We start from the raw sequence: 27,915 nt of genomic DNA on the forward strand, positions 1-27,915 counted from the left end.
AGACACTGATTAATAGTGAAGTGTTTACCACCTGAGTCACAGTAAATGACATGTTAAGTCATGACTTGCACATCCCAGAACAAGGTGGGTTGAGTTAGGAAAATCTCAGCTCTCGCCAGCTCTCTACTCAGCCCTGAATACTGGAAACATTATATATATATACATTTTTTAAATTCCCTGTTTTAAGTAATGAAGAGTTTTGAACATACTCGGGCACAATGAAACTCCTAACATCAACAGAATGCCTTGATATTTTACAGCCTGTGATCGTGCCTCCTGTCTCTGTCCGTGTTGTTATTAGACTGTATTGCAAAGTGGAAAGGAGAGGTAGGCCTACACGTAAGCTGCTGCTGGTATAGGGATTCTAGTCCAATGATGATTCTAGGTCACTGATGAATCACACTCCTCTATCCCCAGCTGCCTCTGTCCATCCATCCCTCCTCTCCTTCCTAAAAATATACTCCACACAGCAAGGGAAAATCCCTATGCAAGGCTACTCCTAATACGCACGGTGGGCCAGGACATATTTCCTCATGGAAACTCATGCATTATCTTATTGTACAATGTGTCTTGACCCAAACTGAATGACAAAACCTTTTAGAGAAGTAAGGAAATGAAATGCTATTCCTAAAATGTAAATAAGCCATTAAGGATAAAAGTGTCAAATAGGCAAGAGCACTTTACACATGGCTTCAATGTATCTTGCAGAATTTCTAGGATAGTTGAGTGAACAATTCAGCATATAGTATTCATTTTGAATAAAGTTCAGCAAAATTGGACTGGTTGGATTAGTCTGATTCACCCTTAATGTCTATGCTCTTCACTGGCCATCATACTGGCAGTGGCAGCGTGCAATGGACCAATCCAAAGTCTGAGGAGTTATAGTTGTTACCATTGCTGTACCAATAGGCAGAAGATAGAGACAACTTTGCATACTGCCGCATCATCAATGCTTTGCATACCGCTCCCCTTCTCTATCTGCACCACACAGACGCAACACATGATAGGCTACCACTTGGGGAGCGTATTCAATTTACTATAATCTATAATGTAAAATCTGTCATGGTGGCTTTATCGGACAGTTTTCTATCCCTGGCTGGCTGAATGATAACTATTATATACCTAAACGAATTGTCGACGCGGACTTCCTTGGGAATAGGACTGACTACCTGTTGCATTTTTTTTTGCTTTTCATATTCGAATCATGTGGAAGTGTTGAGATGAGGACGAAAGTGGATTTGGTTCCGCGTATAAATTGTTAAATAGTGAGGCTACCGTAGTTTCGTGCCACATGTTTTTTCTTCGATGCGTTTAGTTGATATGGCGACAGTTGACTCAACTCGATGAAACTTCATCGGCGGCGTGTCCCTGTTGAACACGGCAGCCTGAAGACATCGGTGTCACGCACCAAGAACTGTCATTGTACAGCCATCCGTAGGTTAGCCGACGTTGAAAGGAGAGAGAAGAGGAACTTACTTTTAAAAAACATTTTTATTACCTCAACTAAATTATGACTTCGGTTTGGAAAAGATTACAACGCGTTGGCAAGAAAGCGTCAAAATTCCAGTTTGTGGCGTCCTATCAAGAACTTGTGTTGGAATGCACTAAGAAATGGTAGGTTATGTTATTGCTTTAAAAGTAACTAGGCTACTTTTCACAACATCCCATTGATGCACGTCGTCTGAACTGCTCCCATTACGGGCGTCTCTTCTTGTAATATTTCTATTTTAAAAGTAGGTTTCCGCAGCCTAACAACATGGCCACTGTTTATGCTTCATGTCAAACAACTTATTCCATTATTTGATCAAACCCATAACGGGCCCTAGTCCGTCATTACAAGTGACACTAGTTACACTTTCAGGAAGGAGATGTGGTTCGTTGTTTCCTCAGCCTGGTTGCAACCTTGCTGGTCTCATATACTAGACTTAACATAATAAACGCAAAACCGGGACGCCTAAATTAGTACCGGGAAACCTAATTACGTTTGGTAGGGTTACTTAAAACATAAGGTTACTTAAGGGAAACAGGGGTGGACGTCCAGCAACCCAAAGATTGCGTGTTTTTATCTCATCACTGACAATTTTAGCTAATTAGCAACTTTCCAACTATACTGAACAAAAATATAAGCGCAACATTTAACGTGTTGGTCCCATGTTTCATGAGCTGATATAAAATATCCCAGATTTTTTCCATACACACAAAAATCTTATTTATTTTGTGCACAAATTTGTTAATATCTCTGTTAGTGAACATTTCTCCTTTGTCAGATAATTCATCCACCTGACAGGTGTGGCATATCAAGAAACTAATTAAACAGCATGATCATTACACAGGTGCACTTTGTGCTGGGGACAATAAAAAAGCCACCCTAAACTGTGCAGTTTTGTCACAAAATACAATTCCACAGATGTCACACGTTTTGAGGGAGAGTGCAATTGGCATGCTGACTGCAGGAATAGCTGTTGCCAGATAATTTAATGTTAATTTCTCTACCAATGTCATTTTAGAGAATTTTGCAATATGTCCAACTGGCCTCACAACCACAGACCATGTGTAACTACGCCAGCCCAGGACCTCCATCTGACTTCTTCACCTGCGGGATTGTCTGAGACTAGCCACCCAGAGAACTGATGAAATTGAGGAGTATTTCTGTCTGTAATAAAGCCCTTTTGTGGAGAAAAAACGATTCTGATTGGCTGGGCCTGGTTCCCCACTGGGTGTGCCTGGCTCCCAAGTGGGTGGGCCTATGCCCTCCTAGGCCCACCATTGGGTAGCCTAGTGGTTAGAGCGTTGGACTAGTACAAATCTGTCGTTCTGCCCCTGAACAGGCAGTTAACCCACTGTTCCTAGGCCGTCAAATAATAATTCTTAACTGACTTGCCTAGTAAAATAAAGGTTAAAAAAAAATAAAAAATTACATCCATAGATTATAGGGCCTAATGAATTTATTTCAATTTACTGATTTCCTTATATGAATTGTAACTCAGTAAGAATAATTGAAATTGATGCATGTTGAATTATTTTTATTTTTTTTCAGAATACTTTTTTAGCTACTTTGCAACTGCATGTTAGCTAACCCTACCCCTAACCTTAACCCTTTAACCCATCTCCTAACCTTAACCCTACCCTTAACCCATAGCCTAGCTTGCTGGATCGAATCCCCGAGCTGAAAAGGTACAAATCTGTCGTTCTGCTCTTGAGCAAGGCAGTTAACCCACTGTTCCCCGGGCGCTGAAGACGTGGATGCCGATTATGGCAGCCTCCCGCACCTCTCTGGTTTGGGTTAAATTCGGAGGACACATTTCAGTTGAATGCATTCAGTTGTACAACTGACCAGGTATCCCCCTTTCCCTTACCCAAGCTAACGTTAGCCACCTAGCTAACGTTAGCCACAACAAATTGGATTTCGTATGATATCATACGTTTTGCAAATTTGTAGTATATTGTACGAATCGCAATTCGTCACATATCAGACAAGATGAATGATGGACATTCACAGCACAGATTAATACATACCATAGCTTATTATCGAATTGAAGAGTCCCGAATTACAGCCCAGGTTGGTTTCCTCTGATACAGTAATATGAATAACAGAAGCTCATCGAGCCCTTACATTTCCACGTTTACTTTAGTGAACCTATAGTAGGCAATGGGCACAGGCCTACTGTAGCTTTTATGCACCCAATAGGCATCAATACTCCTAGCCTAATACAATCACTGTCAGACCGATTAATGACAGCCATTACTTCAGTCCACTCAACTGGATCTGGATCATTATGATTATGATGACCAGATACTGGGTAGCGGGGCAATTGTTTTCCAGAGTGATACAACGTTTAGCTTTCCTTTTTACACCATGATTGAATTTGTTGGTATTTATTAATTTGTGTTGTTAATAAGGATACCTGTGTTGATGTCATCGGTGTTGACATGTCATCAATTACCCTTTGCTGTTAAGCAAAGAGGAGAAGAGCCTCCGTCAAAACTCTACTAATTGATGAAATTAAAACAATAGTGTCTTCACTCTTAGCGGAATACTAAAGTTAGTTGGCACTTTTATTTTCCATTAGCCGTGATAACGGGGGATCTTTCAATGAGTGTCTGAGTTGCACCATAGTTGGCTATACAACTACGATGTAGTTTGCAATCAGGCCTGCCAATCATGCCACGTTCTTGCTTATCTTTTCATGTTGCAACAGAGCAATAGTATATGCTATTGTGTACTGTACAGTAAAATACATTAAAATGCAAAGGGGGGATACCTAGTCAGTTGTCCAACTGAATCTATTCAATTGAAATGTGTCTTCTGCATTAGTGTGATTAGATCATTATTTCTTAATAGATAAGATGTAGACTTATCCATACAATATCCATACATAATCCTTGGAGCCTTGCACCCAATAGTTGAACTGGATATCACTCATAATAACACAAACAGGAAGAGTGATCGAACTGTCCATCTCATGTTTTGTCAGAAGCTGTTCTAACATGAGAACCGATGAAGGGCAGAGGTTTTTTGAGAGACAGCCTCGCTATTGATTGTAGCTTTTAGTTAGCAGGTGGGTCAAAGTCTTCAGACTCAACCAAGGATCAGTCTTGCCTCTGGTTGGGTTTATGACAGCTGGAGTATGACACAGCGGGCTGCTTTTTGATGTGAGTCATATTGGTCTCTGGTTATTCAGGACTATGGACATGCCTCCTCCTGTCCTAATGGCTTTGCCTGTCCCAGTCTGCCAGTCTATTTCTGTGCCCTGTGATGCCACTATGCTTTCAAACCAGCCCCCTCCCCACCCAAACATGCCCTTTGGCACCCATTCGCTATGTTGCTATAACTAGCCTGCAACCCGAGACAGAACTGAATAGGGCCCTGCTTTTCTACGTTCTCCTCAACAGGCTCCATTAGCCTATTAACTCTCTAGTGTTAGGATGGAGTCTCTTACAGAGGAACTCCAATATGTTTCGAATATATGTTAAAGGAACCAATATAAGTGAGCAATCTGCTCAACTGTTTTCTGGATACACATTATAAAGCTATACAAAGAGGGAGGGGATACTTATACCATAAGAAATCATGGACTATACAGTGCCTTTGGAAAGTATTCAGACCCATTGACTTTTTCCACATTCCAAAAGGCGCACACCTGTCTATATAAGGTCCCAATAGTTGACAATGCATGTCAGAGCAAAAACCAAGCCATGAGGTTGAAGGAATTGTCCGTAGAGCTCCGAGACAGGATTGCGTCGACGCACAGATCTGGGGAAGGGTACCGAATATGTCGGCAGCATTGAAGGTACCCAAGAACACAGTGGCCAACATCATTCTTACATGGAAGAAGCTTGGAACCACCAAGAATCTTCCTAGAGCTGGCCGCCCGGCCAAACTGAGCAATCGGGGAGAAGGGCCTTGGTCAGGGAGGTGCCGAATAGAAACCGATGGTCCCTCTGACAGAGCTCTAGAGTTCCTCTGTAGAGTTGGGAGAACCTTCCAGAAGGACAACCATCTCTGCAGTACTCCATGAATCAGGCCTTTATGGTAGAGTGGCCACATGACAGCCCACTTGGAGTTTGTCAAAAGGAACCTAAAGACTCTCAGACAATGAGAAACAAGATTCTCTGGTCTGATGAAGACTTAAATGTAATGTAAATGATGAAACCAAGATTGAACTCTTTGTCCTGAATGCCAAGTGTCACTTCTGGAGGAAACCTGGCACTATCCCTACGGTGAAGCATGGTGCTGGCAGCATCATGCTGTGGGGATGTTTTTCAGCAGCAGAGACTAGAAGACTAGTCAGGATTAAGGCAAAGATGAACAGAGCGAAGTACAGAGAGATCCTTGATGAAAACCTGCTGCAGAGCTCTCAGGACCTCAGACTGGGGGGGGGCGAAGGTTCACCTTCCAACAGGACAACAACCCTATGCATACAGCTAAAACAACGCAGGAGTGGCTTCGGGACATCTCTGAATGTCCTTGAGTGGCCCTGCCAGAGCCTGGACTTGAACCCAATCAAACCTCTCTGGAGAGACCTGAAAATAGCTGTGGAGCGACACTCCCCATCCAACCTGACAGAGTTTGAGACATCTGTAGAGAAGAATGCGAGAAACTCTCCAAATATAGGTGTGCCAAGCTTGTAGCGTCTCACCCAAGAAGACCCAAGTAATTGCTGCCAAAGATGCTTCAACAAAGTACTGAGTAAAGGGTCTCAATCCTTATGTAAATGTGATATTTCAGTTTTTTATTTTTAATACATTAGCAAACATTACTAAAATCCTGTTTTTGCTTTGTCATTATGAGGGATTGTGTGTAGATTGATGAAGGGAAAATAACAATTGAATCAGTTTTAGGTTAGGTAGGTTACAGCCTTATTCTATGTGGAAAAAGTCAAGGGGTCTGAATACTTTCCAAAGGCACTGTAGGTTAAAAGGGATTGAGAAATATGGTTCCTTCCTCTTGTGAGGTACCCCACCCTCAAAAGCCCTCAAGAATACAGTGCCATGAGCCAGGTCACGTGCCTTATTGCAGTTTCCTTCCATTCTTCCTGTGTTGCAGAAGCCAGAGCTTCATCGTCTTTCTAACAAAAACAAGGGCCAAAACAATGGTTTGAAAACGTCTCCCAGTCAGGGCGACACTGTTATAATGTCACATATTGAGGGAGGATAGAATAGTGTATGACATATTTCATGTATTCATATTTCAGGAATGCATTATTATGTAATGTAAAAAATAATGCCAACATTCACCTCTGGTAGTTCACCAATAGACATATAGAAAACCATATTATGTTTTACAGTAATTCAGTTGGCATGGGTGTGAGATGTATTGAGAAAGTCTGTGTGATGTTATGAATTAGTCCACATGTGATACCGATGGCTTGCTGATACGGTACCGCTGGGAGGATGTGTATGAGGCAATGTTTGGCATTCTCCATAGTGATGCATCTGAAAGGCATTTGTAAGGGAAGTCTGGACCAAAGCTACAGTATGTTGCGTAGCATAGAACTGTAGTAGCAAGGATCCCTGGCTTCACACACACACACACACACACACACACACACACACACACACACACACACACACACACACACACACACACACACACACACACACACACTGTGTCTCTTCCAGCCCCTGGGCATTGACAGCTGATTGTGATCATGTGACTCTCATAAGATCCCCTTTACTGTTTGCTATCCATCCTCTTCATCATCTGTTGGTGAATAATAACATTTTGTTTGGGCTTGATTCTGTTGCATTGTTCTGTTTGTGTAAAACAAACCATACTTTCTGACTTAACCACCAGTAATGACACTGACTGGGGGAGCATTCCCCGTTCTTCTCAGACAATTGTTCCATAAACAAACAAATAATACAGAACTTGTGTGTTGGTGTTTGCAATTTTTTGAAACACACTGAGTGTACAAAATATTAGGAACACCTGCTCTTTCCATTACACCGACTGACCAGGTGAATCCAGGTGGAAGCTGTGATCCCTTTTTGATGTCACCTGTTAAATCCACTTCAGACAGTGTAGAGGAAGGGGAGGAGACAGGTTAAAGAAGATTTGAAACAATTGAGACATGGATTGTGTATGTGTGCGATTCAGAGGGTGAATGGGCAAGACAAAATATTTAAGTGCCTTTGAACGGGTTATGGTAGTAGGTGCCAGGCGCACTGGTTTGAGTGGGTCAAGAACTGCAACGCTGCTGGGGGTTTTCATGCTCAACCGTTTCTCGTATGTTGCGAGATGCAAGGAAGTTACAAAACAATTTCTTCCATTTCTCACCGTCTCTTGTCTCATGTTTTGATGCATTCATCCTTTTTCTATGATTTCAGGCAACCAGATAAAGTGAGGGTGGTTTGGACCAGAAGAAATAGGCGTATGTGTTCCAAGGTAAATACTCACCCAGATGTACTTAAAAGATAAACAGCAGATTTCTTATCCCACTTGGATGGCAAGGATGTATTGCCCGTAACTTGTATCACATTTTGATGTAGTCTTGTTGTCTTGATTTCTCGCTCTAGCTTCATGGATGGCAGCCGGGCATCAAGAACCCATACAGGGGGATGGTGGTGTGGCCCGTACCTGAAAATGTGGACATCTCCCTCACACTCTTCAGGGTAAATTTCACCCCACGCCTATTCATGAGTACACTGTTCTAGAGCTGTTTGTTTCTGTGTTAATTCATCTGTATACATTTGTATTGTAAATTGACAACGTACAAAAATGTGTGGAACGTGTGTCATATTTCCCTGTTATTTTCATTCCCTATGCTTACCCACTAGGATCCCCATTCCGACGTGTTTGAAGACAAAGACTGGACGTTTGTCATTGAGAGCGTGAGTGTACTTTCTGCCTCAATCTAATTAGTCGCTCACAACAGCCGGCATTGAAATATGGACGTTCATTAAAAGGCCAGCTAACGGTGCCACTAAAGCCCACTCGTGAATGTATCCCTGCTGCTTTGTCTTGCAGGAGACGAAGGGCCAGCGTAAGGTGTTGGCTTCAGTGGACGTGAACATGAAGAAGTTTGCCAGTCCCACTCCCACCCAGCAAGACCTGACATTGAAGCTGAAGCCGCTGTCTGTCAAGGTGCTGGAGGCCACTCTGAAGCTCTCCCTGTCCTGTGTGTTTCTCAGAGAAGGGAAAGCCACGTGAGTCCGTCCCATAACAGCCCGCTAACGGTCGATTCAGAATTACCATAACGTCAGTAGCGACTTCATTGCGTGTCGAGGTGGCAATGCTGTGTTGCTCTCCCGCAGTGACGAGGACATGCAGAGTCTGGCCAGTCTGATGAGCGTCAAACCCACAGACATCGGTAACCTTGACGACTTCAACGAGAGCGACGAGGAGGACGACAGGAGGTTCAGTGCTGGAGCTAGCATTAGCAAAGCGGCCACAGGTAAGCCTGAATCATAAATGTCATGAGATCAAAACCGTACCTTCTTTGGCGCTCTGTATCTGCCTTTCTTTCTGTCACATGACTCGAATAACTGCATCCTCACTTTTCTATCATAATCTCCTGGCCCTACTTTTTCCTTCTCTTGCTTTCTTTCTCCACTTTCTCTGCCAGCTCCTCCTGCTCGTCCAGTGCGCCTCCCGGAAAGGAGGCCTTCTCTAAAACATCCCCCTGTCACAGGTACCCTTACCTCCCTTCCTCTTATTCTTCGTCTTGTTCTAGCCTTTGGTTTTCACCTCTGACTCCTTTCCCATCATCCCACCATAGTACCTCACGTATGGAGGATTTTCAATCATTTTGAAAGAGAAACCATATCCATGGATTTCCGTACAGGTGACAATTGTAACATTACAAAATGATGGATCCCCTAGCGACGTGATTCTACATTAGTCACCACATTGCGTCGTCAAATGTTCCATTGAATCAGATACTTTCCCCAAAGATATCGGACTGCCAAGAACAAGTAATAGAGAGCAACAGTATTACTTAGAAACTATGTATATGCTATGCAGCAGCTAGCTCGTTCTCTTGGAAATGTCAGTTGTGAAGTTGTATCTGATTTATGACGGTCATTTCATTTTTAACCTGTCATATCATTCCACTTCTTTGCTTGTCTTTTTTGGTCCTTCCTTCCCCTTCCCCTCTACATCTTTTTCTATTTATACTCCTCTCCATCTCCATCTACCTCTCCCTCCGTCTCTCCATCCCCCTCTTCATCCCATAGCCTGTGGGAAAGAGAGTGGCAAAGCTGGCACTGTCCCTGTCCTCCATTCAAGGCCCCCCCCTGCCTGTCCCCCTGACCCCCTCTCCCCGTCTTCAAACCCGCTCCAGACATGCACGCTCTGTGTCACCCTCCCCTGAGCCCCCCCAGGCCACCAGTGCCCCCAGTCCCCTTGGTGCCCTCATCCCCAGTGCCACTAGGGCCCCTAGGACCCCCAGTTCCCCCAGTGCCATTAGGGCCCCTAGGACCCCCAGTTCCCTCAGTGCCATTAGGGCCCCTAGGACCCCCAGTTCCCTCAGTACCAGTGTTTCCCCGCCATCAACCACCCTCCGTATCATCAGCGCCCTCACTGCCTGCCTTTACCCACTATCAACCACCGGCACTGCCCAAAATCTTCCGTCCCAGCAGCGGCTCAGGTACCTGCAGCCAGGCAGATGGACTGAATGATGCTGCCTTGACAAGTGCTTAATGAAGCTGAACTTGTTTCTAAATCTGCATGATGGTACTCCCTGAATTGCTTATGAATTGCCTTTTAATTTTGTTCAACAAAAGTATCCCCCAGGCAAGAGCATGGTGTAGTAATGTCTGGGGTTGGGCTGTCTTATGAGAGTGAGTTGAGCAACGTACAAATGACTAGCAGCATCGACCAGTGGCACTTTTGAACCTGCTCGCTTGTGTTGAAGACTTTTTCTGAACAGAATACCAGTGTTACTGTAAGTTAACAAATGTTCTCTGTGTTATTAACAGAAAACTGTGGTTAAGGAAAGTAAAAGTAACATCACTGCATGTCCTACTGCATGTCTATTTGTAGTATCCCTCTTTCCACCAAGTCCTCGCTCTCACTCATTGGTTTCTACTATTGATCTATTTCTGCTATTTTTCTTCCCTATTTTCCTTTTCTTCTTGCTCCTAGCGCCTGTGTCTTTTCTGAGTAGTCTCCCGGGGGCTTTGTGTGGCCCTGCAGTGGATTTGAAGCCCCGGGGTGTTGGTCAAGTGGCCCCCGATCGGCCCCAGTTTAGACCAGCTGAGCCCCTGGCCTCTGGCCTCTCTCAACACCCCTCTCTACCCTCCGGCCCACAGAGAGGTACCGGATGCATGGAAGGTCAAACGCCACCTGCTTATCACATTGGCTATTCTATGTCTTTAAGTTCGACTCGGTTTGAGTGTCTAATGCTCTAGTTTTTCACTATCATCTTTCTGTCCTGTCTTATCCTTCATGCCTGATGCCCGCTCTCCCTATCTCCCTCTCTTCCTCTCTTCCTCTACTGCAGCTCGCTCAAATGTCTTCCGTCCTCAGATTGTATCGACTCAACAGCGTCCATCCTCCCCCTCTATCTTTTCCTCTGCTGCATCTCTTCAAGACAAAAACACTGCTACTACTGCCCTGTCTCAGGCAGAGCCATCCCTACCTGAACCTCAGCTCCCCAACACTCCGACAAGTATGGAAACACATTCTATCTCTAGCGCTGACCACTTTGTGTTACTTTATAGCTTGTGTAGATTGCTTCTCTTCCGTTGTATTGTCTTGGAGGGTGAGCCGACGCTTACTTGCTGCTGTGTCTGTACTCTTAATGGTGGTTGATGAGCTAATTATATACTTTTTCTCTTCCCCTCTTCCTCTGTTTACCCGCAATCATGAATCTTTGTCTCCCCGTTCACCCCACCTCTCCCCTTCATCAACTCTCTGCTCTCAGCCTCCATCCGGCAAAGGGAGTGGGGGAGGCCCAGGCCTGTGTCAGTCCCCAGTGGCCCCTCTGTCTCTGGCCTGTCCCCCTCCTATTCCTGTCCCTCTCCCAGGGATTCCATGGCCCCTGTCCCTCTGCTGACTAGCCCAGACCTGGATGCTCTGTGTGACCCTCACTGTCCTCCTTACATCCCGTTCCCTAAGTCCTCACCTCCCGTCAAGTGTCTTTTCTCTCGCAACCCTCCGTCTCCTCGCTCTAACAACCACTGTAAACGTGCCCTAGTCGTTGCCCCTCTCTCTGACCCTCTACCCAAGCCTGTCCCTTTGCTCCCTGCGACTGTCCGTGCCTCTGCTTCTGCAGCTCTCACTGCCTCCCAGTCAGGTACTGAACCAACAGGTCTCACAGCATGAATACCATCAGGGGGTGGGGGGAGGGAGGGGGGGGAGACTAGGTCTATGACATCAGCCTTGTTTCATCATTAAAACCATTCTGGCCAGTTTGTCCCTTGCGGTTCACTGCCTGTTGGCAAAGGACTGAGACAAGCACACTATTCCACTGCCAATTTGAGCTGTTACTAAATTAATTTCAATGCCTATGCACAGTGCTGAAGGCACAGTACCAATGAAGTGGTGTAATCAGCTAAGAATATATCCTGCACAAAGGCCCAGTTGTCTGTATAGTCCATGAGCCATTCCCCCAAATGTGGTGAGGATGTCTCACAGGGATTGTTTTTGGAAGGTCTAGGTCTCTGGAGTTGTGATGTGTGTGATGGCAGTACAACAACTGGGCTATCACTTTTCCTTTCATCTCTCCATCCCATTCATTTTTCCCCCTAGGGATTTGACCCTTATAACAAACAGTGTTAGTATACAACAAGTTATTGCTCACTTATACCCTTTAATCATATATCATTTGGAATGCTTAGACTCACAGCTATCCGTCAGACACATTTTTTTTTTTTTTGGGGGGGGGATGTTCGGGTCAACAGAACTCTGACCTTTGACCTCTAGGGTGCATATCAGAATGACCTGGGGGAGGGGAAATTACATGTGCCTTACTTGATGTTGTTCCAATTCCCCTTTTCACCAAAGTTTAGAATTGTAAACCAATAGACAATAGAAGGAGAGAGAGAGAGAGAGAGAGAGAGAGAGAGAGAGAGAGAGAGAGAGAGAGAGAGAGAGAGAGAGAGAGAGAGAGAGAGAGAGAGAGAGAGAGAGAGAGAGAGAGAGAGAGAGAGAGAGAGAGAGAGAGAGAGAGAGAGAGAGAGAGAGAGAGAGAGAGAGAGAGAGAGAGAGAGAGAGAGAGAGAGAGAGAGAGAGAGAGAGAGAGAGAGAGAGAGAGAGAGAGAGAGAGAGAGAGAGAGAGAGAGAGAGAGAGAGATGACTCAACTCCAACTAAAGTGTCTGTCGTACAGCAGAGAGCGTGTCCAACTCCAAACCCACACAACTGAATAGATAAGAGCATATTCGCACCGCTTCCAAAACCGAGCTGAGAAGCTCTCCGTAAAGAAAATGAACTGCGCGGCGGCAGCTTTAACAGGCCATTGGTAGGGATGAAAGAGCGGGATATCCGGAGATTGCTCCAATTGCTGCACTGCTATCACACATTTTCCCACTCTAGGGACATAGACCTTAAGAAAGAAAAAAAATCCCTAGGAGACAAAAAAAATCCCTAGGAGACATCGTCACCCCAAGTGAACCCAACCCAGTACGCAACACGTCCTGTTGCAGCTGCAATGGAGGAGAGCATTCTGTTACCGCTGCCAGTAATATCTTAGTCCAGACAAGACGTTCCTGTGAATCACGTCATGCACCGCTGAGTGTCAACAATGTCATACTGTGCCCACTAATGCAACGTTTAAACGGAAGTAACATTGTTCTATGTTATCCCCATGACGTTATGCGTGCCTCTTCTTTTATTTTTATACAGAGATCCAGAGGGAGTTAAATACTCTCACAGAAGAGGAATATCACAGTCCTGCTACACTTGGTGAGATATTCTGCCATGTTCTTGCTATATTTACGGAATATATTGACGTACTGGATTGTATTCTAGCATAAGAATACAAGAATAAGAATGCTGTTAAACCTTGTTTGACTGATCTATGTCTCCCGACCCCCTCCAGGGCCGAAACTGTCAGAGCAGCAGAGCCTGTCTGTCTCAAGTGAGACCCTTCCCCTGGCCCTGAACAGAGGGGACGAGTCTCTCCGCTCGCCCAGAACTGCTGGCACCATCAGGATCGCCAACCAACAAGCCTCTGCGTCCCTGGAGAGAGACCGGGAGAGCCGACCGGAGTCGAAGAAAGCCGTGGCCTTGAAAGATGGCGGGACCATTAAAGGGTGAGTTCCTAGTGGGTGGTGTACTGTACAGCCACTTCGCAGCTGGGACCTCGACGCTTCCATTTTCAAATGCTGCGGTTGAAGTGTGAGACAGTGTTCGAGGTTATATGGTTGTTAAGCTTGTGCTTGTGTGTGGTACACTATGAGCATGAGAAGAACATGTCTGCTGTGAGTTTGACATAAGCACATGTATGAGGTTTGTGTGTGCTGACTTTGAAAGCCCCACGTTTTATGAATCGTTTTTCACAATTGTTTGACAAATGAGGCAGCTTTAGCCTTTGCGTTGCTATTGGTTGCTATGATTTTGAGACTAATCGCAAAATGGTTGCCAATGGCTGCAAGTGTTTAATGGAGTGAAAGAAATCTTTGCCCGCCTTTCAGCTTCACAGCAATGTTGCAGAGACATGATGTAGGGAGATTTCCTGATTGATGGATCTCTGTTGACTCATAAAGGGCAGAAATAGGCCTATTTATGGCCTCAAACAGGGAGGAGTGGTAGAGAGTGGCATGAGAGTGGAATTTATGTATGTAGGGTCTTGTTTTCCATTTATACCCAGCTACATAGCATGCTTCCCCACCCACGATTACTCATCCCCTTCCTCTGTCTTGTTACTGCTACTTTCATTTCACCTTCTATAAAACACACAACCCTCCCTAACACTACTGTGTGCTTTCAAATCATGACCCTGATGTGTGTGTGTGTGTGTGACCTGCCTGCTGTGCGGCCCGGGAAACCTCCCTGCTCTCGAACGTCTGAGCTCTGACACCAAGTATCTTTGTTCCTCAGTTCTGGGCAAGATGGCAGCCCAGCAACTGGTATCCCTGGCCCTACGCCCACAGAAGTCTCTGAATCAACAGAGCTTATTCCAGCGCTCCCTCCTCCATGGCCTTTCTCTAGCCCGGAGACAGAAGCACCAGAGAGCACTACCCCTAAAGAGCCTTCTACCAACATCCTGGGAGAATTTAATGTTGATAACCCGCCATTGGCCGGAAAGAAGTCTGGCTTCAAACAGACATCCAATGAGACCAAGGAAGTGCCTTATCAACCTGCCAAGCCAGAGGACTCTTCTCCCTCGACCCTGGACAAAACGCCTTTTATTGCAGACAAGCCGCCATTGGCTGAGCCTGAGCTCGACTTTGATGACCTAATCATAGAGACGCCCGATCCATCAGTCACGGCAGGTAACTTGTTTTTGGAGGACAACGCAGGCGAAGAGGGATCAAAAGCGGACACAATAAAGAGGTCGCCATTCAGCATCTTGAAGACTCAAATGGAACATCTGGCTGGAGGGTAAGTGTGAGATTCTGTCAGCAAGCAGACAAGTGCTGCTGTTTCCTCTCAAGGCAGCCTCTTAGAGAAGTCGTTTTTTTTTCCGTCCTCATCCTTATGTGACGATGTATCCTCGTCCTTACGAGCCTGAACGCTATACTTGGCTATATTATACAGGCACTCTTTAAGTATTTATTGAATGGCACCTCTTTTCTTCACACACAAATGTGTTTACACACGTACACACACGCATATGCACACGACCACACACACGTACACACCCACTTCTGAGAATAATATCTCCATTGACGCTCAAACCCTTGACATCAGTGTCCCTGTCTCTCAGTGTTGAACAGGAGGCTGATGTAAATTCCACGGCAGGGCCATATTCAAAAATGGCAACATCAAAAGAGCACAGGCCAGTTGGCACGCAGCTACTCCCAGAGATTGTAAACATCACGTGTGAAGACGCAGCCGAGAAGCACGGCAAAGGCCAAGAGAAGCCCGTGGAGAAGAAGCAGGAGAAACAACGGCCGACACCTGATTTTCCCTGTTTATATGACCTCAACAAGTCAGATGAAGACAAGGAAATTATGAAAAACATGGCTGCCCTGGAGGCTTGTCCTCCCAGTATGACATCCACACCAGCTGAGTCATCCAGTATTCATACTCAAGAGCTCCCTCCTCTGGAGAAGAAGCCAATCAAAGCTAAAAGGCCATCATGGGCTGAGGAGATTATGGGCTCCAAAGAAGAGGACAAGAAACAGATGGACAATCAACCCCAGGATGAGAAGGCCTCATTATCACAAGCTGATGAGCACAAATCAGCCCCCCATGAAGTTCAAGCTAACAGGAGTTATGAGGAGTCACATAGTTCAGAATGGAATTCAACGGAAGAGGAGGCAGGCATTTCGGAAGCCCACAGAGGGGATACTGGCTGTGTTCAGAAAGAGCGGTAAGTGAGAGCACATTTTGTTTACATTTTTTCTCTCTACGAAATGTCCTTTTAACCATGTCAACCTTTCTCATTGTCTAAACTCTCTCTTCCTCTGTCCCACTCCATATCCTGTTCAGTCTCACCTTCCGTCTCTCTTTCAGTTCCTCTGACCACGTGTCATCAAAAGCGGACACATTTCCCTTGACAGGCCGTGTCAGTGTAGATAAAACCATAGAAATAGATTTACTATCAAATATCAGTAATCCTATTTCTATAGTGAAAACCATGGATGCCATCCCAGGAAGCCTAGAGACACCCCATGTGGCTGAACCCCCTCCATATCAAGTTGTTGAACCTATGGTCCAATCCAGCTTGACATTAGAGACCATAGCTGAGGATGCAGTGGCGCAGGCAGAGCTTCCCCTCTGGGAGGCCCTGGAGGAGAATGCTCAGGATCCGAAACCAGAGCAGGACTCTGGAGAGGAGACGATCAAAGATGAAGTCCTCGGAGAGGAACAGGGGAAAGTCGATGAGAACATGCTAGTGCCGGGCGTAGAATCACCGGAGACAGGGTAAGTGTGGAAGGGAGGCACCTCTATACCACTGAGAGGAATCGATGACCTCAAGAGTTACCCCAGTTAAAGCTTAACGTAAAAGGTTTGAATTATAGTCTGGTGGGTATCCTTGGCAACACTTCAAATGTATGACGATGCCTGGCCGTGTCCTACACCTCTTTTGAGTGTGTCTGAACTTGCAAAATATTCACTGTGTGTAGGCTAATTATACAGTAATACTGAGGTAATTCCCATATGTTTGTCCTCTCAGCTCAGACAAAGCTGTTAAGCCAGAAGCTGGCATTAGCAGAGATGAGGGTCACAAGACAATCACCTCCGATGAATCAGAGGTGTTCCAAATGCCACCTACCCCAGAGCCCACACCCCAGTCTCCTGAATCACTACTAAAGGAGACTATTGTAGAGGAGGGTAAAGACAGTGAACCATCAACTTCACCGTCTACATCCCCTCGGCACCTCCCCACGAAGGTATTCAGTAGCTCCACCATGAAGCGCTCATTGCAGATAGACACGCTTGTGTCATTGGAAGCAGCCATTCCTCCAGCTGGAGAGTCAGATGTAAACGAAGAGGACCTATGCGATATGAAGCGTCCTCCCAGCACGGGGGCTGTAGAGGCAGAGAAGCCTCTATGGGCTGCTTTAGAAGAGAAAACTAAGGAGAAAGGGACAGAGGGAGTAGGCATGAGCACATTGGAGGCAACAAAGAGTACCTTGCAAACAGGGTAAGTTACTGGGGTTTAAACTCCTCATGGCATGGCATGAAGTGTCTGTGTGAGGTACATTTACATTAGACGTGCATGTTTGTGGTGGTGTTGACATTTCACACATGTTTTAATGCTCACCCAAAAGTGCCAATAACACTGCGTTTAGGCTATAACTTTTCTGGAGACTAGTCGTATTCCCCTTAGTAGAAATCTCTATGGATTCTGGTCCTTGTGCTGGTGTCAGACTAGTGTCCAATCAAGTGTCTCATTTCATATCTGTCTGTGGCAGCCCATCTGGACAGGGATCTGTAGCAGAGATCCGCTTGACTGAATACCTAGAGGACACTCCCCTCCCATCTCCCTCCAAGGAAAATAGAGAAATGGACATTTACTTTGACTGTGACAGTTCAGTGGAATTGTACACGCCATCAAAGGAGGAGGCACCCATTCGCCTTCCTAAGAAGAAGAAATTATACCTGGAAAAATGTGCTGTTGTCAACACTGAGAGTGAAGAAGGTGAACGTGAGTCTGGTTCCTCCGTGGTCGGCTCAGGACAAGCCGACAATGAGCAGCAGCTAGATCCGGTGTGGAAGAAAAGTTCCGTGGACGCATCAGATTTAAGTACAAGAGAAGAGTTGGAAGATATGCAGGTTTTGGGGAGGCTGGCGCAGGTTCCCGTAGCTGTACAGGAGGAGGGTCTTGATGTTGATGTCTTCATGAGAGCATTAGTGAGGGCCATGTACAGAGGGTAAGTCTGACGGGCGACCGAGGCTTGCTCAGCTTTGACATCTTTGATCAGCATGGCCACAGGCATTTTAGGGACTCTTTAAGTGCGCTTGACTCTGCGGCTGAATCTGAAATGTGTCTATTTTTGTGTACGCCGGCTTTTGCTTGTGAAGACATGTCGTCAATAAGATGCGACGCTTAAATAGCAACGTTTGTTTCAACCAATTTGAGAGATTTCACATCTACACTGAGTGCACAAAACATTAGGAACACCTGCTCTTTTCATGACAGACTGTACAGGTTGATCCAGGTGAAAGCTATGAACCCTTATTGATGTCACTTAAATCCACTTCAATCAATGTAGATGAATGGAAAGAGACAGGTTAAAGAAGGATTTTTAAGACATGGATTGTGAATGTGTGCCATTCATAGGGTGATTTAAGTGACTTTAAACGGGGGAACGGGTGATGGTAGTAGGTGCCAGGCGCACCGGTTTGAGCGTGTCCAGAACTGCAACACTGCTGGGTTTTTCCCATTCAACAGTTTCCTGTGTGTATCAAGAATGGTCCACCAACCGAAGGACATCCAGTCAACTTGACAAAACTGTGGGAAACATTGGAGTCAACATGAGCCAGCATCCTTGTGGAACCCTTTCGACACCTTGTAGAGTCCATGCCCTGACGAATTGAGGCTGTTCTGGGGGTAAAAGGGGGTGTTAATTCAATATTAGGAAGTTGTTCCTAATGTTTTGTACTCTGTGTATATGTTCAAAGATTTGATGGAAATTTGAATTGTAGAATGTCACCTTGAAATATGTCTTAAAGTCCATTGAAAAATAACTGCATCTTCCACGCCTGCTGTACATGTAACCTAAAAACGTTGTTCAAATATCCCCTAAATATTTGTTCAAATATCCCCATTCCCTAGTTATGAGACTGTGACTTCAATACTTCAGCCATCTGGCCTAATGATGTCTAATGATGAAGTAGGAGAACCAGACTCAAGACCACTTTCTCCATCTGAGTTTGAGATCCTACCACCTGAAGCCTTTTCTGATGCATTAGAGGAACTCCCAGTCATGGTCACAGACTCATCACCGGTCCAGTTGGCCCACAAGAATGAAACGACTGAAGAGACTGGCAGGCTAAGCTTAGTGGAGACTTTGTGTTTAGCTGCTGTGGAGCAAGAGATGTTCAAGGACCCAATCACCAAAATTGAGCAAGAGGTCAAAACTCTGAAGGAGTCCACCAAATCACATAAAGAGACTACCAAACTGCTGAAGGAGAACACAGAACCACTGAAGGAGAGCACAGACCCACTAAAGAAGAACACAGAACCACTAAAGAACACAGAACCACTGAAGCAGAGCATGGAACCACTGAAGGAGAGCACGGAACCACTGAAGGAGAGCACGGAACCACTGAAGGAGAGCACGGAACCACTGAAGGAGAGCACGGAACCACTGAAGGAGAGCACGGAACCACTGAAGGAGAGCACGGAACCACTGAAGGAGAGCACGGAACCACTGAAGGAGAGCACGGAACCACTGAAGGAGACGAACACTGCGAAGGGTAAACCAGAGAAGGATGTTCGTCCACCTGTGTTACCACCTGTAGAAAACGAAAAGGATGCAAAAAGCTGTACAGATGATTTCCCACCACTGAGAGAAGCAGAGCTGGATGAAATAGCTTATGAGAAGTGCTTGGAAGACAATGACGACGACGCCACCCCTATCGTTAACTACACTAAAGCCCGTAAAGAGACAGTCAAGGGAAAGACCAAGACAGTGTTCATGCCTGACAGCGATTCAGATGAGTTGGAGTTTGAGATGGGGCAGGAGGATATAGGCACAGTGTGGCTAGCAGAGTTGTACATGGATGCAGGGTAAGTGCCTGAGCTCCTGTCGCTCTCTGCATTCCTTTCCTGCATGGCTTAATGAGACCGATTGTATTCATGTAGTAGGAATGGAGCTCTGTCAGGTTGTGGCTGGGTTTTTGTACTCCGGCTTCTGGAGTGGTACAGTTAGTTGTCTTTGCTTATTTTTGAATGATCTTTTTTTCTGATTTCTCGTCCAAGTTATTTCACATGAACTTGCGGTTTTCAGATCTTTGTGTACAGTCTTCTACCATGCCTGAGGCGAGGGTTTAACTGTTGGATGTTAGTCCTCTGAATGTACATTTGCATGTGGAAGTGAAAGTGTTTTTGCAAACAACTTTTAAACTGAACCCGGTGAAATGTTGGACATAGCTGATAGTGAGCTTGCCGTGGTGGTGTTTACTGTTGCCACACCTCGGCTGTTGGACCGTAGCCTTTTGACTGTGGCGTGGTCGAGGATTGTGTAGCCGTCTGCATTTTGGGGAAATTGCTATCATAGCCTTGCCAGATGGCTAACGTTGATATCTCTGTTTCACAGTCGAGCGGTGTTCTCTTCTTCACCACCTGCTCCGCACGAGGTCAACCGCCCTGATAGTGTGTCCACACAGCAGGCCACATCAGTGGGGTCCCACCCTGCAGGACCTATTACTGGAACCATTGAACTGGAGCCACTTCCCCGTCGTCGCAGCAACAACAAAAAAAGCACTCCTCCAGTGCCTCTTCAGGAAGTAGGCCCAGAGAGATTTAGTCAAGACACGGCACCTGTTGCCAGTTGCCTGGCTCCACCAAAGCGAATCAAAAAGAAAACTGTTCCACCACCCGATAATACGGATAGTGAGGCAATAGCACGAGAGAGCAGCAAATTTATCTTAATAAAGGAGACTTTTAACACTGACGCTAAAGAGGAAGACATTCCAAAACCACTAATCCTCGCCATGGAAACGACTTCTTCCGATAGCATTCTGGTGACAGCCAGAGAGAAGGGAGCCAATGACGAGCCTCATCTAGCAAAGGAGGGTGATGATGAGAAAGATGTCCCAGAGAAAGATGTCTCTGTCAGCTCAGTGGTCCCATGGCCTCTACGGCCCTCTCGACCTGGAACACCTACTACATGTCCCAAGGTCCCTCACGTAATCACCACGGAACCCCCCAAAGAGGACCTAAGCCTAATTGAGGAGGAAATGTTGCTGCTGGCTAAGATTAGTCAGATGACAGGAGAAGAGCCATCAGATGTGCCTGTGTTTGTGCCTGTGCCTGCCACGCGCTTCAGGAAACGCCTGATCCCCTCCTTCCATGAGGACGACCCTTTTCTGAACCCAGAAGATCTCCCAGCATCCAAGGCCAGTGAGGAACAAGAGACTCCGTTACCAGCGATCCCTCAGGAAGCCAGTCTAGACAGGCCTGAGCCAAACCTCCTAGATCTAGATGGAAGGAAAGGGTGGCAGGAAATCATTAGTGAGCCCTCCACCGTAACCGCCTCCTCCTCAAATCGTAGCCCATCAGAAACTATTACTGAGGTTAATCCGGTGGTGGCAACCACTGCGGGTATGACATCATCAGACTCTGCTGTGAACTCGACAGTCCGTTCAAAGGAGCCAGCGGAGGTTGAGGAAAGTATCCCGATGACAGAGACGGTGACAGATGGGGTACCTGTTGACACAGGGTTGAAAGTAGACAGCGGTGCGCTCTCTACAGTTTACCGTGTCCCTGCCCAAGAGGAGCGCCTGTTATTGACTGAAACCGGGGCAACAGTCCTCATTGGGAAGGTGCCCGAATCAGGGGTCGAGGAGGAGGATGGTCTTGAGATAGAACAGGATGCTACTCTGTGCACTGTAGATACACCAGTGGACGGGGTGGATGAACAGTAAGTTAGCAGGACAACCCATGACATTGTCTAGCTTTGGCGCGGCCTGGTTTGACGTTAATCAGGTCATGTCATCGGGCTCTTGTAACTCCTTGCCCAGTTGAATACTATTGACGAATACTATTGACTTGGATCAGTGCATAACTGTAAGCTGTTTTTGTATGTCTGCAGGACAATAGAGTAACTGAAACGAGATCAGAAGTTTATACACATCAGCTGACTTTACTTGGCTGTCCCATCATCTTATCTCCACCATTCCTGTCCCTTTTTAGATCTGAGACGGCTGAGGGGGGAAAGACGTCCGGTGACCTGGCTGTCCCAACGATATGCTCAGCCACCCTGCCATCCGCACCAGACACCACAACCCATAGGAACGACCAGCTCCCAGCCACCAGCCCAGGCAGTGAAGAACCACAGTCCAATGGACAGACCCCAGCAGATAAGGGGGTCACCTCTGGTCAAGCGTCGGACACGATTGTACCTCCCCGTCGCAGCAAGAAGAAAACCCTTTCCTTTCCCGTGGTCCTTCAGGAAGTTGCCCCGGGGTCCTCCGCTACCACGGCGGACAAGGATGAAGCCGATACGAAAGATGTGCTAGTCCTCAGCCGACAGGAGGTACATTTGATTCTCATATTTCCTTTTCACAAGCGGTATCAACAGTTCGTTATATTTCAAACACAGCCGAACATGGAATATGTCAATGAGACTGTCAGTAGCTATAACAGGTCTCTCTCTCTCTCTCTGTCCCTCTCAGATGTCCGGTCCACTGCCCAGTCCCGGGCTGGTCACCTCCAGCAAGTCTCTGCTGGAGTGGTGCCAGGAGGTTACGAAGGGGTATAAGGGAGTGAGGGTCACCAACTTTAACACCTCCTGGCGTAATGGCCTGGCTTTCTGTGCCATCCTACACCACTTCTATCCCGACAAGATGTAAGCACTTAATCGCTAATCAGTTAAATTCCCACCGAAAATGTTCCGTCCTCGTCGGAACGTAGAAAGTCACGCAACTTTATTATGAGTCCATGCATGTACTTGAATAATTATTCCACCTTTGTACAGGGATACAGCCGAAGTTCTCACAAAACAGTATCAGGAAGTTCCATCTGTCCTTCTATTAACTACGGGTGGGTTTTTTTCAGAGATTTTGAGGCACTGGAAACCAACGACATCAAGTTAAACAACAAGAAGGTGAAAAAGTCATATTTACTGTACATCACTATGTATAATAATAAACACACATCACGTCTATAAGGAACACAGAATTCAGCATTTTTGTCCTGACCCCTCCCCATCTCTCTCTCTCTCTCTCAGGCCTTTGATGGCTTTGCCGCGCTGGGCATCTCCCGTCTAATGGAGCCCTCAGACATGGTACTGCTCTCTGTGCCAGACCGCCTGATCGTCATGACTTACCTGAGTCAGATCCGCACCCACTTTACGGGGCAGGAGCTGAGTGTTCTTCAGATAGAGCACAACAGCAGCCAGTCCAGCTATGCAGTGACTGAGCCCAGTCAGGGTTCTGACGTGGATGCTGCTGCTCGCTTCTGTGCCCGCAAGCTACAGGAAGGTAGCATCTCCCTGGAGGACGGTGCGACAGAACAGGCCTCTAAGCCCAATGGGAGCCTAGTGCCACCGCCTCGGACGAAACGGTTGACAAAGGGGGAGGAGAAGGGGAGCGGAGCTGGGGGTTTGGAAGGGGGAGCGGGTGGATCACAGACCCCAGTGCCTCCACCCAGGTCACACGCCTCTGCAGTGAAATCCGGATTTGGTCACGTGAGAGATGCTGACCTGGTGAAGAAAAGGCGCTTGCGGCTGAAGAGTGAGTCTATGGATGAAGGGGATGGGCTGGAGCAACAGAGCAGCACATCCAAGAGCACAGAGGTACATGCTGAATGCGGCCTTTTCTCCCAAGCCATTTTCCCATCTTTTAAAACTCCTTTCTTGCATTTGAACGGAGATTGATGTTCTATTCATTTTCCAATGTTTTGCTCTTGACACGAGGCCATGTTTCTCTTTACCTATAACATCTATTGTGTTTGTGTCTCCTGTCCAGTCAGCTGAAAGTGTATCAGACAGAGCAGTGAAGAACGGCTCCTCAGAATCAGGTAGGAGATTTACCAGGAGATTTTTTTACCTGAACTGAAAGAGCCGACAACAGAAATTTACACAGTGCTTAAGCGTGATATGAAAGGCTGCAGTCTCTGTGATTTCCTTGTTCAGTAAATATTCTAATGACCAACTGTTTGATCTGTATGCAGAGACAATGAGCCCAGTGCCTGTCCAGGAGTCCAGTGTCTCAAGCCAGGAGGAGGATACTCTGGTCAGTTCAAACCTTTACGTCGTGTTATTATCCACTTGACTGTTTACATTTGTATTCTCTTTAGGCTTCTCTTTTTACCTTCACTGCTAGGCCTCTGTGGTGTTTAGTCATGGCTTAGCCTGTCTGTCACTACCTCTTTACTGCTAGGCCTCTGTGGCTCTTAGTCATGGCTTAACCTGTCCGTCACTACCTCTTTACTGCTAGGCCTCTGTGGCTCTTAGTCATGGCTTAGCCTGTCTGTCACTACCTCTTTACTGCTAGGCCTCTGTGGCTCTTAGTCATGGCTTAACCTGTCCGTCACTACCTCTTTACTGCTAGGCCTCTGTGGCTGTTAGTCATGGATTAACCTGTCCGTCACTACCTCTTTACTGCTAGGCCTCTGTGGCGTTTAGTCCAAGGCTTAACCTGTCCGTCACTACTCTTAATTTTTATCATATTTACTTCCTGGTCTTCTCTTTGCCTTTAGTCCTGTTTCTCCCTCTAATCTTCTGGCCTTTTCCTGTCTGTCATCTATCTATGTTCATCTGTGTGTCTCTCCTTACACGTCCTCCCATCTGTCTGTTGTCTGTTTTCGTTTTGGCAATGTGTGTCTCTGTATCTTCATGGTCAGCATCTGCAGGACACCAGTCAGTATGTGCTGAGTGAGCTGCAAGCCCTGGAGACTGAACAGAAGCACATCGACAACCGAGCAGGCGTCGTGGAGAGGAGACTCAGAAGACTGATGGAATCAGGTGAGAATGACGAAAGGTATCAAAAGGGTGCTGAACCTAACGTGAACGGTGTCAGGCATACCGCTATGTGTGCTTATCCACGGATTCACTTTCTCAGTATATACAGCAACAACAACAACAATAACACACCTTTTTAAGGTGCCATTTTAACTGTGGACATTGTGCACTTGCTCCAGGTAGCGACCAGGACGAGGAAGAGAAGCTGATCCAGGAGTGGTTCACTCTGGTCAACAAGAAGAATGCCCTTATAAGGAGACAGGACCACCTGGAGTTGCTGTAAGACACAACACACCACTCACACATCTATTATTTTTAAGAATACGTAACACGTTCATGTTACTAGCAAATGGTTTTGACCTGAAGTTTGCCGTCTAACTACATGTGCCATAGTATGCTCTGTTTGTGTACCCAGCAGAGGGCAGCTAACCGAATGTATTGTATTCACAGGCAGGAGGAGCAGGACTTGGAGAAAAGATTTCAGCTACTGAATAGAGAACTCCGAGCCATGATGGCCAATGAAGGTTAGTCCCGTGCATAAGCAGAACCTTCATTTACATTGAGCACAACCGGTGAGACGACTGTAGACCCAAAGCAGTCGGGCCGCGCATAATTACTGTGATGTTATCTTCCCTCGTCTTCCCTCTCTTCAGAGTGGCAGAAGACTAAGGCCCAGCAACACCGGGAGGAGCTCCTGCTGCAGGAACTGGTCTCTCTGGTCAACCAGCGGGACGAGCTGGTCAGAGACATGGACGCCAAAGAGCGAGGGTGAGACTAGCCCATCTGTTTGTTACAGCCATTGCGTATACAGTTTGAATCACCGAGCATGTGTATAGGACGTCACGGTGCTCCCTTAGCGTGCCCGCCTTCCCTCAAGCGTCTTAGCCGATCGCGCCGCCTCGAAAGCTAGCTAACGAGGCGACGCAAGCGGGACACTTAAGGCCGAGGGGTATGTTTCACACGTCCCCATGTGCTACACGCGCATGTTCCATATGTTTTGATATGATGAGGTAGCGTGCCGGTTGTTTTATATGTGTGTGTGTGTGTGTGTGTGTGTGTGTGTGTGTGTGTGTGTGTCCTCAGGGCCGTTGAGGAGGATGAGCGCCTGGAGCGGGGGCTGGAGCTTAGACGCAGGAAGTTCAGCAACAAAGACAAGTGTGTGCTACAGTGAGAGAAGGGACGACAATGACAAATACCAACCCATCCAGGAACTAAGCCTCCACAATCCCTGCTTCATACCAAGCTCTCACTCACTCAGCATCCTACAGTATGAAACACCCCTAGGAACCTGCCACCCCAGCAACAAATCCAAAGCCCTCTGCACCGATGGGATGATTGTCAAGCAGTGTTTTCTCTCCTTAACTGGGATTTTGGGACTGGTCATTAATGATCAATTACGTCCCCTGGGACGCTGGAGCTGTGTGCCTTCCCCTTTGGAGATACTTGAACCATATTTCCCCCTGTTCGGTGAAGGTCCCTCATCCACTTCAAACTTTTGATTGAAAAAACGAGGACCTCTACAGTTGTCAGTCAATATGCCTTACTCTGTCATTCAGTAGACAGAAAGCCCACTGTACCAACAGATGTGTATGTGTGTGTGTGTGTGTGTGTGTGTGTGTGTGTGTGTGTGTGTGTGTGTGTGTATATATATATATATACCTTTAGCCCGCCAAGAAGATAAGTGGTTCCGTAATTAAGTGCCTACTCTCACATCTGTAAACATGTCATTGATCTTATCTGGTCCGACAATATACGATAATCAACTATATTAGATAGTTTGTTCTTTACCTTAATGCTTTGGTGGAACTGGCTATTAAAAGAACGGTCTGGTTTCGCACAAAATATTAAAAGGGCTCTGTACACAGGAGGACTGACCGTTCTGTGTTTTACTTTGGACCCAGATGTTTGACGACAGACTCAAGTTTGCGAGAGTACCACGTATTGAGCTTTTCTGGTGTCGAATGTGTTTTCAATTTTCAATCCTTCTTTTATTTATGGTTTGGACATTTTGCATGAGAAATGTTTGGGTTCGGTGTGTGTCATATATGAACAGTCATCAATCGACCCCGAAATGAAAGGAAAAGAGGACAGTGAACAAAACGTGAGACTTTAGTTGTAGAGAGAAGCTAGTAGTACTACTTGGAATGGTATTTATTGTCCTGTATGTATTCCAAGTAGTACTACTTGGAATACATACAGGACAATAAATACCATCCTGTAAATATTCATATTTATACTCTGTTATAACCTGGCACTGCAGTTCTTTTCATGTTTTTTTGTTTGTTAGCAAAGACCTTGTAGTTTCACATTTCTATTATCACAGATGATGATGATGATGATTTTGTTACTAACCACTAGTCCAACGGAAAATGCAACTTTGTCCCAGCCTCTTTTTAAAAAGGACATTCGAACACGATATGTTTTGTTTAAACCAGGGAGTGATAAATAATACATTTTTGAAGTTTAAAAAGAAAATTGGGAGTTTGTTTGAATAAGTTTCCTCTAATTTGTTGTCATCTTTGTGGTACTTGTTCACTTTATTTTCATGGAGGGATGTCATTGTGTTCTGTGAATGAGGAGTCATTTCTCAATATCTATATTATCGTGATCGTGTGCTATTATACTGAACAGAATATAAACTCAACATGCAACAATTTCAATGATTTTTAACCGAGTTACACTTCATGTGAAATAAATTCATTTGTAAGTCGCTCTGGATAAGAGCGTCTGCTAAATGACTTAAATGTAAATGTAAATGTAATCTATGGATTTCACATGACTGGGCAGGAGTGCAGCCATGGGTGGGCCTGGGAGGGCATAGACCCCACCCACTTGGGAGCCAGGCACACCTACTGGGGAGCCAGGCCCGGCCAATCAGAATGAGTTTTACCCCACAAAAGGGCTTTATTACAGATAGAAACACATTAGCTGTCTGGGTGGCTGGTCTCAGACGATTCCGCATGTAAAGAAGCCGGATGTGGAGGTCCTGGGCTGGCATGGTTTCACATGGTCTGCGGTTGTGAGGCTGGTTGGACATATTGCCCAATTCTCTAAAACGACGTTGGAGACGGCTTATGGTCGAGAAATGAACATTGAATTCTCTGGCAACAGCTCTGGTGGACATTCCTGCAGTCATGCATGACAATTGCACTCTCCCTCAACTTGAGATATTTGTGGCATTGCGTTGTGTGACAAAACTGCACATTTTAGAGTGGCTTTTTATT

At 46.1% G+C, this 27,915-nt stretch overlaps 1 protein-coding gene across 9 annotated transcripts; it reads left to right on the top strand.

Annotated features, from left to right (window-relative positions):
- Window positions 1-963: 963 nt before the first annotated feature.
- LOC124006146 (titin-like) lies at window positions 964-27,441 on the top strand. Of its 9 annotated transcripts, none has more exons than XM_046315958.1 (30): window positions 964-1,614; window positions 7,831-7,888; window positions 8,020-8,115; window positions 8,281-8,334; window positions 8,471-8,649; window positions 8,758-8,897; window positions 9,069-9,134; window positions 10,589-10,777; window positions 10,947-11,114; window positions 11,370-11,741; window positions 13,290-13,349; window positions 13,486-13,699; window positions 14,487-14,990; window positions 15,316-15,924; window positions 16,044-16,478; window positions 16,732-17,202; window positions 17,474-17,932; window positions 18,838-19,794; window positions 20,324-21,649; window positions 21,922-22,264; window positions 22,404-22,576; window positions 22,786-22,834; window positions 22,958-23,524; window positions 23,697-23,748; window positions 23,902-23,963; window positions 24,574-24,694; window positions 24,871-24,970; window positions 25,142-25,215; window positions 25,345-25,459; window positions 25,775-27,441. In XM_046315958.1, exons 1-30 carry the CDS (start codon window positions 1,511-1,513, stop codon window positions 25,860-25,862), a joined length of 8,205 nt encoding a protein of 2,734 aa, XP_046171914.1. In that variant the 5' UTR covers window positions 964-1,510; the 3' UTR covers window positions 25,863-27,441. The 9 variants fall into 9 exon arrangements, with proteins under 9 accessions (XP_046171914.1, XP_046171922.1, XP_046171939.1 ...); XM_046315966.1 differs by having other exon boundaries at window positions 24,583-24,694; XM_046315983.1 differs by having other exon boundaries at window positions 16,068-16,478.
- Window positions 27,442-27,915: the final 474 nt, after the last annotated feature.

This window comes from Oncorhynchus gorbuscha, linkage group LG02, assembly GCF_021184085.1.
Source record: "Oncorhynchus gorbuscha isolate QuinsamMale2020 ecotype Even-year linkage group LG02, OgorEven_v1.0, whole genome shotgun sequence".
NCBI classification, from domain to species: domain Eukaryota; kingdom Metazoa; phylum Chordata; class Actinopteri; order Salmoniformes; family Salmonidae; genus Oncorhynchus; species Oncorhynchus gorbuscha.

What these genes read in the sequence shown, in the direction of transcription:
- LOC124006146 (XM_046315958.1), top strand. Translation starts at nt 1,511, where the DNA reads ATGACTTCGGTTTGGAAAAGATTACAACGCGTTGGCAAGAAAGCGTCA. An exon ending in CACTTCTATCCCGACAAGAT is followed by an intron (nt 22,577 to 22,785) that starts GTAAGCACTTAA and finishes GGTTTTTTTCAG; the next exon opens with AGATTTTGAGGCACTGGAAA. An exon ending in GCCAGGAGGAGGATACTCTG is followed by an intron (nt 23,964 to 24,573) that starts GTCAGTTCAAAC and finishes CTTCATGGTCAG; the next exon opens with CATCTGCAGGACACCAGTCA.